Source organism: Thermobia domestica, chromosome 2, assembly GCF_964235325.1.
Source record: "Thermobia domestica chromosome 2, izTheDome1.hap1.1, whole genome shotgun sequence".
In the NCBI taxonomy this organism is placed as follows: domain Eukaryota; kingdom Metazoa; phylum Arthropoda; class Insecta; order Zygentoma; family Lepismatidae; genus Thermobia; species Thermobia domestica.
Window position 1 is genome coordinate 146,034,647 of NC_137455.1, and position 12,666 is coordinate 146,047,312.

The 12,666-nt window shown below is 35.3% G+C and overlaps 1 protein-coding gene across 1 annotated transcript in view; it reads left to right on the forward strand.

The window, feature by feature from the left end:
- Positions 1 to 1,167: 1,167 nt before the first annotated feature.
- Positions 1,168 to 12,666, forward strand: part of COX5A (Cytochrome c oxidase subunit 5A) — a 38,824-nt gene continuing 27,325 nt past the window's right edge. The window contains exon 1 of the mRNA XM_081746886.1: positions 1,168 to 1,326. Within this exon, the coding sequence (XP_081603012.1) occupies positions 1,248 to 1,326 (79 nt within the window). The 5' untranslated portion in view covers positions 1,168 to 1,247. The remainder of the gene's footprint in view (positions 1,327 to 12,666) is intronic.

Sequence of the window (12,666 nt, forward strand, 5' to 3'; positions counted from 1 at the left end):
TAATAATCAACACTGTACTTTTTAACACAAGTTTAATATAATTAGTTTTCAATTCTGATTGCAAGTTGAAAGTTTTCAGATTTTTAAAAACTAATTTACTTTGATTACGCATTATTATTACGATTTATTTAAGGGATTACGCATTATATTATTCAATCCTTACTACAAAAGCGTGATACCTAAGTTTCTGAGTCACTCTTCTAATAGCTCGCGATTAGGCAGTACTTGTCGCTAGCTGTGTCCTACCACTTGAAGCCAAGATATGTTGTTAGCCCACAAACCATTTTCAGACGACCCCAAGGCTTTGGGTGAGACGCCTGTTTTTTTTTTAACTATTTATAGAAAAGATGTTTATTTTTAAACTATGAGAAAATTATCTTCTATAGAAAATACGTCTACGTTAAAGCTGAAATTCATGTGTAAACTGTTCTGTTATATTATAAATAGAACAAGGAAGCAAAATTTTAATTGACACTGAGAGGCAAAGAAAATCCGCCTTATGGGGAGTCGTTTTGACGTATGATTAGAGCCGCACTAAAAGTCTGACTACTGCAGGGAACATATGTTAGTTGACCTCTTTAGTATGGTTCTAATCACACTTCAAAACGATTCTGCATAATGCCCAATGTGTTTTAAAAAGCAAAGAGGTCCAAACTATTTATTAGCATGGGAGCGAGTATTGCTAAAATTGGATTATTGCCATGTTGCTTTCGAACTGGTACACATAATTTTATGCGTGATTACGTATGATAGAATTCTATGTGGAGATTAAGAATAACCCATAACAACATTCTAATTTTACGGTTAGAATAAGTGTGTATGTATGAAGGAGAACTGTTTAGGATATTAACATCCACTGATGAAACTGCTCTGCACACTGTAGGAAACTAGCATTTTATGGTTACATTTGTAAGGCTACAAGTAACAGACCTACACAAGATATATACTACAGTTCAAATAAATGACTATGAAATCTTGATGAACATAATCTGTGAAGATTTTCTTTTCTTTCATTCGTTGATTCTTACACAATTACTGCTTTATTCCTTTGAAAATTACCTAACACCGAAATTTCCTAGTGTCATTAGTATTGGCTTTGCAGAAAAAAAGTACAAGAATATTAGAGAAAAGAATGTCAGATTATTCTGTTTAATTTTCCATAGCTATATCGATATTCACTTGTCTTCTCTCCCGTGCAGCAGCCATATTTATCGAGCTGGTTGGTGAGGAGAGTGAGCAAATACAAAATGTTGCGAACGGTTTGCGGACGTTTTCATTCAGTCGTTCGCAATGCATTTTTACAAACTGCACCAAGGACTCCTTCATGTAAGTAATATTCGCAGAATTAAGGCTAATTTACATAAACAGTCAGAGGTAGTGCTCAGCAATACAATCCGGTACTTCTTTCAGGGAAGTGCCCGTTAGTGTGTTACGAAGAGGTCATGAAATATATTTGGCAGTCATAAAGAATAAATCTTCTTAAAGAAATGTGACAGTGGTTATATTTGAGACTAACAGCTTAGCAGGTCGATTATTTGCTTATTTATAATTGCTGAACATGACTACTACTTAAAGCTGTTCGTAGTTACTAAGGTCATCAGCTGATGCTTAAAAAGCGAGACTAACTTCCTTTGCATTTGTGCCATAAAGCAAATATTTTCTCTATACTATGCTTATACTGCTTGTGGAGAGCGCTTACTTTTGGTGCATTGAGTGCCTGGTTCCATCGCAGGCCAAATAAGTTTGAAGGACAACATCGTGTGTGGGTTTTCTCGGGGTAGGTACTCTAGTCTCATAATCACCGTCTCCTTTAGCCTATCCGGCATAACCGCGGAACGTGAACTCAAAAGTTTCATTTCTTCCACTTTCTCATTCCACCAGCTTTTCCATTATTATTCATTTGCCTAAATGATTCGTCTCCCTTAGCCTAACAGGCATAACTGAAATATTTCTTTGATCTCGTACTTCTGTATACTGCTTGTACTCATACTAGAATATATGTTAAAGAGTTCGCGTTGATTGTCTGTTTCCTCGTTTTGGTAACCTGCCAGGAGTGTGATGGTTGCATGGAGAAGTGTGTTACCTCTTTCAGAATTGAAGTATTCTATGAAGTACTCGGGGAGTTATCATATTTGGAAAGTTGGAAATTTATTTATATATGTATGTATGTATGTATAGTTTAACGTCTCACAGTTATGCCCTTTAGGCTAAATGAAAGAGTGATCAATGAGAGCGAGTGATTATGAAATAAAATTTTGTGTTTTCTCCCACCGGCGATCGAACCTAGGCTTATATATCAAAGGGACACTAGAACGGCGGGAGGGCTATTTTCATATTGTACTTGGTGTAGATAAAGAGTATGGGCCCCAATTTTCGAAAAATTTGTACGTAGGATATACGTTAAGGTCAAATTTAGATACAACATTCGAAATAATGGTTGTACAATTAAAATTCTTTCACTGGTTACCTTCTTGGTCGGGTATGGACTTTTGGGTTTCGGGTAGAACAATGATGAATTTCGAAAAAGTACTTATTGAGGCCTAACAACAATTGAAAATGTATTATTATGCAAAATCTGGTAGGTACCCCAATGGGTTTCGGGGGGTACCATGGGGTACCTAATTTATGAATTTCTAAATGATTTTGAAACATATATCTACGAAATCTTTCAAAGAACGTTACAAATACTAGATAATCGAAAACCACATCTCGCTACACCTCTTGGTTACCGAAATATGGGGGAAATAAACAGTGATATCATAGATGTGTGGGGTTTGCGTACTAGATGGAACAATTTCGAAAAACTAATTACTCATTCCTAATAACAATCTCAAAAGACATTTAAATCCAATACAAACAAACACAGATGTGGGGTTTTGGGGGTACCATGGGGTCGCAAACCATACATTTCTAAACACTGACAAAACACGTCTTAACATACTTTTAAAGAGCATTACAAAGATGTGCTTACCGAAAATCCCAAGTCAGTACACCTAACTAACAGGAAGTAACTGAACCTATAAGAACCGATTAAAGTCACAGTTGGAGTCAAAGTAAAGACTTACCCACCGAATCTGTTATCGAAATATGGAGAAATAAAAAACCGGCACTATAGGTTAGTGGGGTTCACGTGCTTAAAGGTACAGTTTTGAAAAACTAATTATTGAGGCCTAACAATAATACCACGAATATTCATAATCATTAAAAAAACGCATACTAATGGGGTTTAGGGGTACCATGGGGTTTGTGAAACCCCCACATCTACTTCAGTTTTAAATTTCTTTCAGCTAGCTTAACCACTACCCTTATCTGGGTCGAATACCGAAAACTGCATGTTAATATCTAAGAAAGTAACCAAGATTTTAAGAATTGTATTTTTGATGACGTCATAAATATAGAGATTCTTATGGATATAGACTTTTGGGTTTCTACTATAAGGAGAAATTTTACAAAGCGAATATATGTGCATTAATATACAATCTAATAGACATTCTGAAGTAAAATATGATGGTATCCCTATGGGGGTATCTCAACCCATAGGGTTACCACCATATTTTACTTCAGAATGTCTATTAGATTGCATATTAATGCACATATATTCGGTTTGTGAAATTTCTCCTTATAGTAGAAACCCAAAAGTCTATATCCATAAGAATCTCTATATTTATGACGTCATCAAAAAATACAATTCTTAATATATCGGTTACTTTTTTATATATTGGCATGCAGTTTTCAGCATTCGACACAGCTGAATGCATTGTTTAAGGTACCCGAAAGAAATTAATAAATGAAGTAATGAATTTGTAGAAAATATAGTGGGGTTCTCACTTAACCCATAGGGGTACCATCATATTTTACTTCAGAATGTCTATTAGATTGTTTATTAATGCACATATATTAGTTTTATGAAATTTCTCTTCCTTATAATAGAAACCCAAAAGTCTATATCCATAAGAATCTCTATATTTATGACGTCATCAAAAAATACAATTCTTAATATATCGGTTACTTTTTTATATATTGGCATGCAGTTTTCAGCATTCGACACAGCTGAATGCATTGTTTAAGGTACCCGAAAGAAATTAATAAATGAAGTAATGAATTTGTAGAAAATATAGTGGGGTTCTCACTTAACCCATAGGGGTACAATCATATTTTACTTCAGAATGTCTATTAGATTGTTTATTAATGCACATATATTAGTTTTATGAAATTTCTCTTCCTTATAATAGAAACCCAAAAGTCCATAACCATAAGAATCTCTATATTTATGACGTCGTAACAAATACAATTCTTAAAATCTCGGTTACTTTCTTAGATATTAACATGCAGTTTTCGGTATTCGACACAGCTCAGTGCATTGTTTAAGGTACCCGAAAGAAATTAATAAATGAAGTAATGAATTTGTAGAAAATATAGTGGGGTTCTCACTTAACCCATAGGGGTACCATCATATTTTACTTCAGAATGTCTATTAGATTGTTTATTAATGCACATATATTAGTTTGGGGTATGTTTAGTACAAGGGGTCCAGAAGCATGTAAAAAACACAAAATTTACAGGAGAAATGAGTGATGCATGTACTTTGACGTAACATAACGTAACCAAATCTAATCTAACCTAATATAAACTAACGTAAGCTAACCTGCACTAACCTAAACTAACATAATAATAGTAGAAATAAGCGAAATCCTGTCATTTTTTGGAAAATTATGCAGAACTCCTACACTAATATAACATAAACTAGACTAACCTAACGTAACCTAAACTAGCCTAACCTAACTTAAACTAACCAACCCTACCCTAAACTAACCAAATGTGAACAGAAATTACCAAAATTGTAACATTTTTTAGAGAAAAGAGCTGGACCCCTTCTGCTAAACATAGGCCATTAGTTTTATGAAATTTCTCTTCCTTATAGTAGAAATCCATAAGAATCCTTATATTTATGACGTCATCAAAAATACAATTCTTAAAATCTCGGTTACTTTCTTAGATATTAACATGCAATTTTCGGTATTCGACCCAGCTGAGGGTAGTGGTTAAGCTAGCTGAAAGAAATTTAAAACTGAAGTAGATGTAGGGGTTTCACAAACCCCATGGTACCCCTAAACCCCATTAGTATGTGGTTTTTTTAATGATTATGAATATTCGTGGTATTATTGTTAGGCCTCAATAATTAGTTTTTCAAAACTGTACCTTTAAGCACGTAAACCCCACTAACCTATGGTGCCGGTTTTTTATTTCCCCATATTTCGGTAACAGTTAAGTGTACTGACTTGGGATTTTCGGTAAGCACATCTTTGTAATGCTCTTTAAAAGTATGTTAAGACGTGTTTTGTCAGTGTTTAGAAATGTATGATTTGCGACCCCATGGTACCCCCAAAACCGCACAGCTGTGTGTGTTTGTTTTGGATTTAAATGTCTTTTGAGATTATTATTAGGAATGAGTAATTAGTTTTTCGAAATTGTTCCATCTAGTACGCAAACCCCACACATCTATGATATCACTGTTTATTTCCCCCATATTTCGGTAACCAAGAGGTGTAGCGAGATGTGGTTTTCGATTATCTAGTATTTGTAACGTTCTTTGAAAGATTTCGTAGACATATGTTTCAAAATATTTAGAAATTCATAAATTAGGTACCCCATGGTACCCCCGAACCCCATTGGGATACCTACCAAATTTTGCATAATAATACATTTTCAATTGTTGTTAAGCCTCAATAAGTACTTTTTCGAAATTCATCGTTGTTCTACCCGAAACCCAAAAGTCCATACCCGACCTCCTCCTTCTTCTGCAAAAGATTTATGCTGGGCATGACATTACCCTATTTCGATAGCTGAAATTTGAGACTGCTAAAATTATTTGTTGAAAAATTAAAATTCTTTTAAGATTCGCATATAAATAATGTCCAGATGTATGGCATAAAAGCTACATTGAGAAACGCACAAGAACCAGCCTGTGCTAGGTAGCCATTATAAAGCATGAATGCTATTAACCGAGTCAGTGCGCGGCAAAGCAGGTGGCCATGCGCGAGAGTGCATCCGAAGGGGAAAAGCGCGTCTGCAATGGTGAATAAACACAAACGAGGAGAGTGAAAACACGTGGGTTTTCGCAATGATACGAGTTCCAATAGCTTCTGTGATGGTTTAAAACTTATAACGCTACATTCGTAAACAAAAAATACACCGGTAAGAGTGCACTTTATGCCGAACAATCATTGGAGCCGATTCCTCGGAACAGTTCAGAGATCGGCATGACTTTACTTGGGCCATTTCATTCAATCAAATCGTTCAATGAACCGATTCATAAAGAACTGGTTCCTCTGAACAGTTCGTTAAATATCACCAGGAACCAGTTCCTTACGAATCGAATAGATTAGAAATTATGGTGGTTCCGACTCTGTTTCAACTATTATTTACAACATTCCATATTTCAAGTATTAATACATATAGAACTAAGCGAACTTCGTATCGTATCAGTTCTAAATGTAATAAATCTTAAAATACCTTACGTATTAAATAATAGATGAATCTACAGCAAGAGCCACCATACTTTCATAATAAAAAAGCACATGGGGGGGACAAGCCCTCCAACCCCTTCTTAGAAAGGGAAAATAAATTATACACATGAGGGGAGCATGCCCTCCTAACTTTTTTTAACCTCATTACTAGAGACCGGATGTTTAGGCACTAAAAACCTGGGAAATAGGCACTAAAAATTTAAAAAATAGGCACTAAAATGTAATTCGAAATAATGAAGATAAATACTCAACACCATTGAAAAATAGATTCAAATCTTAGATAATGTTCAAAGAATATAGAAACATACTTGTTTGTTAATATCGTCTTTTATTCTATATATAAAAACGAAGCTTGTTATGCATTCCATACATAGTGGGTGAATCTGAAAGATGTGCACATACTTCGGGAGCTGATTCATGACATCAAAAAAAAGACAAAAAGTCTTGTTGCATGTTGTCAAATTCCGCTTCGTGTACGAGTGACAGGGGGCCAACTTGGAATCCAAAATTGAATCCTGACAATTGGAACGAGACATAAAGGTGTTCACATACTTCGGGAGGTGATTCGTGACATTCAAAAAATTCAAGAGGACTTTTTGTCTTCTTTTCATGTCACGAATCGCCTCTCAAAGTATGTGCTCATCTTTCGGTTCCGTTCCAATTGTCAGGATTCAATTTTCGATTCCAAATGTGCACATCTTTGAAGTTCACCATGTATATATATCGTAACGTACCACGTGCTTGTGTTTACAAATACTTAATATGTGTGTATTATTTATTTATTTATTTATTTTAGTCTTATTTTACATGGCGAAGTTAAGGCTCCTGCCTTGTCTCCACTTGACCATGCAATACAATAGTATCATAATTAGTAATACAATAAAAATAATAAAATATATAAAACACTCCAATCAAACGTACACACACACACACAAACACACACACGCGCGCGCGCATCACATCACATGCATACATAGATTACTTCAAATAACTACATAATGTAATCACATACATTTAGCGAACAAAAGAAATAAAAGGTAGGAAGTATAAAAACCAGCATTTTTTTTCAGATATTAGTAAGCCTCTGCTTAGTAGACTTATGGAGGATCTGCTCAACCGACTTCTTAAATAGATTGATTGACTGAGATTGTCTTGTGTTGGATGGAAGGTCATTCCACGCACGGATAGTGGATGCAAAGAACGCATTCGAGTAGAATTTTGACGAATGTGGGGGAAGAGGAAGCAGTTTATTTACACCTGATCTTGTATTGTGGTCGTGGTAAGCATTTAGTGGTTGCAATCGTTGAAATAAGTAGGAAGGTTGTTGAAAGCGCAAAGTCTTAAAGAGAAGTGTGAGTCGATGCAAATCACGTCTATCGGCAAGTTTCAAAAGGTCTAGCTTTCTGTAATATGAAGTTAAATGATTTGATCGTTTGAGATTATAGGCAAACCGTATACAGGCATTTTGGATACGTTGCAATCGGTACGCTAATTCTTCATTTAAGTCTGATAGAGCTACATCACAATATTCATGGTGAGGGAATATTAGAGATTTTACAAGTAGTTAGTAGCTTTGTTTCAGTGGGTAGAATTTTCTTTAGTCTCGTGAGTGAATGCAAAGACCAGAACGCTTTCTTACATACAGCGTTAATGTGAGGTTTGCACTCAAGGAATTGATCTATTATTACACCAAGATTTTAACGGTTTCAGAAAATGGAATAATTGTTCCATTTATCTCTACTGTTCGAACGGTGCATTTGTATAAGTCGTTTAGAGGAGACGCAAATGCACTTCGATTTAAGTGGATTTATGGTTAACCCATTTTCAATTGACTATAAGTAAATGCGGTGCAAATCGTCATTCAATTTTTGAATTGAATTGTCCAAGTTTTCGGGTTGACCTGAGATATATATTTGAAAATCATCTGCGTATAGGTGATACTTACAGTATTGTAAGACAGAAGGAAGGTCGTTAATGTACAAACAGAAAAGGAGAGGGCCGAGGACACTTCCTTGAGGGACGCCGTGAGTGAGATTCCGCAGTGCAGAAGTATCGGCTACGGTTACAAACTGCTTCCGTCCCTGTAGATAATTTTTGACCCATTTCACAGCACTATTGGAGAAGTTGAATTTCGTCGCCAATTTATGGAAGAGAATTTTATGTATAATTGATTGAAAAGCTTTAGAGAAATCAAGTAGAGCAAGAACAGTTACTTGCTTTCTATCCATTGCTAGTCTAGTGTCGTCAGTGACATAAGTAACAGCTGTAGCAGTACTATGGTACTTTCTGAAACCTGATTGAAACGGATCAAAAAAATTGTATTTCATTAGATGGGTTCGTATTTGATCACTAACAATGTATTCTAATGCCTTTGAAAGAGCAGGTAAAATACTAATTGGCCGAAAATCATTAATACTTGTGATATTACTTGTTTTGGGAAACGCTAGGACTTCAGCTGTTTTCCAATCAGATGGAAAAGTGCCGCTCATAAGAGAACGATTGAAAATATTAGTGATGGGATTTAGTATAAAAGGCAAAAGTTTTTAAATAAATTTAATACTAATTTGGTCAGCTCCAGTAGCATTTGATTTTATTCTATTGATGGCCTTCATGACTATGAGAGGACTGACACATTCAAAGGAAAAAATGTTTTCTGTACATTCTGGACTCTCATCATATGTAATTTTAGATTCTGTATTACTTAAAAACTTAATGTCACAAAAATTGTTATTAAGATCATCTGCAGTAAATTTATTGTTAGCCATATTTTGTTTCCTACTGCTCTTGATCCTTAATATATTTAACTTTTTCCACAAAATTTTCGAGTTAGAAGTGCTATTCGCTAGGTTCGAGGCAAATTCCATTTTGGCTTTCCTAATCAAGTGTGTACATCTATTTCGTAAGATTTTATATTTTTTAAAACACTCGTCAGCCTGTACTGGATTATTTTTACGAGATTTCGTGTATTGTCTATAAGAGGAATCGCGTTGTGCCATTAAATTTAGAATTTCTTTAGTTATCCACGGGGAAGAAGGTCGCGATACTTTGCGTTTAATGAGTGGAGCATGCTTATCAATTAGTGTTAATATCGCGGTATTAAAGAAATTAAGTTGTTCGTCTATAGACGGAGAGTTGTAGATTACCTGCCAAGGGATATTTGCCGCATCAAAGAAAAGGGCAGCTTCATTTATTTTATTTAAGTTTCTGTACGAAATAAATTTTGACTGTCTCTTCGGAGTATGTATAGAGTAGCAGGCAAACACTAGATCGTGGTAAGATATACCTGGAATTGGTAATTGCCCATAGTGAACAATTTTTTGCGGATTATTCGTTAAGATGAGATCGAGTAGTGAATGTGAAGTAGCAGTATGGAAAGTGGGATTTAGAGCACACATTGTCAGGTTAAGGCCAGATAAAACATCACGAAATGTTTCACTCTCACAGTTCGACTTCAGCATGTTAAAATTAAAATCACCGAGAACTAAACAATTTTCATAAAAGGGCAAGTGTTGCGATATTTCATCTTCGAAATTTTTAAAATTTGCTTTTGGCGGTCTGTACACTGAACAGACGAGAACTTTTTTTATTCCAGAAACTGCATTCGATAATAATGTACTCAGTACAGAAGCTGTATTCCTGTGGTGACATAGCCAGAATTTTCGTATCAACGTCATCCCTCACATAAATACCAACTCCACCAGCGCCTTTTTGCGTTCTATCATTTCTTATGAACTGATAACCCGGTAACTCATAGAGGCTACTATTTAAACTTGGCTTTGCCCACGTTTCGGATACCAAAATCAGGTGCAGACTATTTTGCGGGAGAACAATAGTTTGAAATTCATCGAAAGAGCTTAGAAGGGACTGTGCGTTGAGGTGAATGACATTTAGGGTTGTCGCCGCTGCTGGTTTACCCAGTTCTGTTTGCAGTAAATGTGCCCTCGGGGGCGAAGGGGGAAGAAGGGTAGGGGAGAGAGAGGGTGGAAAGTGATCTTCAGTCCCGTTAGGGGAGGAGTAGCTACGAAATATTTTTGTGGGAGTTGAAGTCGGTGTTGCTATCTCTGGTAGTTTTTCTATTTGAGGCATGCTAAAATTTAAATACTGTTAACAGTCAAGGAAAAAGAAGATACATATAAAAAACTCATTATGTAGGCTACATAAAAATGAAGAAACATATCAAAGAGACTTACCAACAACTGGGTGATTAAAAATGCTGATTTCCAAACACTAGTTACACATGAGAATGCTTCTAGTAGAAAAATTACACACACATCACGCACAAGGAAATTGCATACATTAATACAAGAAATAATACACTGTATTCTACACATTTATTCCAAACGTACAAGTCTCGCTCACTCTCGCTCGCTAATGTTATATAAATTATATATTTTCCCAATGAAGGCTTATTTTGAAGAAAATGCAGAGAATAGGCAATATTAGGTACTAAACCAATTATTTAGGCAGTAAAGGTCGAAATAGGCAAAATAAAATTGGCTTAAATCGAAATTATAAACCCCCATATAAACTTTAAAACGTTATTTTTGATCATATCTTTAATAATAAAGAATAGGCATTTTGCCTAACATCCGGTCTCTACTCATTACAGTAAAGAAAGAAAAAAAAACGTGCAGTGGAAATTTAAAACTATATACTTGAAATGAAACAACAGCAGACAAAACCAAATAAATATTTTATAAGTAAGGAAAAAATAATTAAACCAAATACCTGATATTTCAATGCGATGTGTACAATTTCGCAGCGTACTTCATAAATAAAAAGTACTTTTGTCCAATGCTGTAACCAGAACACCACCGGTAAGACCAGCATGCTGAACTACAGCCTCAAAACACTTCTCTGCAAAAGTTGAGCCAATCAGAAACTGTTCTTCTGCTTAACAAAGAACCAAATGAACATTCACGAATAATATTCTCATAATTCCTGACACGAACATAATACAGTAAAAAAATCTGACGTATTTCCAACTTAGACCCACTAATAAGCTGCCAGTTCGCACAGACAACTGCTTCAAGTAAGAACACTGACTATTATAACATACAAAGTACTCTCTTAACCGATTATGTCGAACTGTGTTCAATAGCTTCTGCTCCTTTTCACAGACACTACAAATCCTTTTATTGTTTAATACTCTCACCTTGAAACAACATCTATGAGCATCAACATCATTTCCACAAATTAATGTTGTTAGCTTATAAAGATTTAGATTTCCTATGACTTTTTCATCAAAAGAAACCTCTATACGATTTGACATGACACAAAGATAACATTAATGCGAACGAAGAACCCACACAACAAACCCTACCCTCTATGACATTTGACATTGCACGAACACCACACTAACAGCAACAAACCACTTGAAGCGTTGAAGACTGTCACACTATCTCCATAATTCCCAGTTTAAACAAAAAAAAGTATCAAGAGCACATCACGTACCACATGACTTCCTACTAGCAATCAATTTAGCGAAACAGGTAAGCTCTCAAAACAGGCATCAAAAGATCAAATCAGTGAATCGAAAAAATGAATGAAGTGGCCATAGGAAACTCTTGCCCAGAGATCAATGTCCAGAAATGATGCTATCAATCGAAAAACGAATTCTGGACAAGTTTGGCAGACCACATGATAAACAATCATAATCTAATTTCGCTCCAGCAAACGTAAGATATATATATATATATATATATATATATATATATATATATATATATATATATATATATATATATATATATATATATATATATATATCGGGTATTGCAAAATAAGTGTTACAACTCTTGGGAGGTGACTCCTGCCACTGAGACAAGAAAAAAAGTTCTCTTCAACTTTCTGCTATCGGACATAGTTTCAGATCTACAAGGTGCCGAAAGCGTGGGAAAATGACTTTCGGACGCCAATAGTTCGGAAACTATCCAACATAAAGAGGGCGGGTAAAGAAGTCATACCTGCTCTATTGAATTTTGCATGTTTCACAATCCTGCCGTGCACGCGCAAGGGATTCCCCAAAAGAACGTAGGGAGTCCCGGATAATCTGCCAAATGAAACTTGGTCTAAATGGATATGAATTGATAGGCTTTCTACCAGGTAACAATAATTAGTTTAAGTCGATATCTGGAAC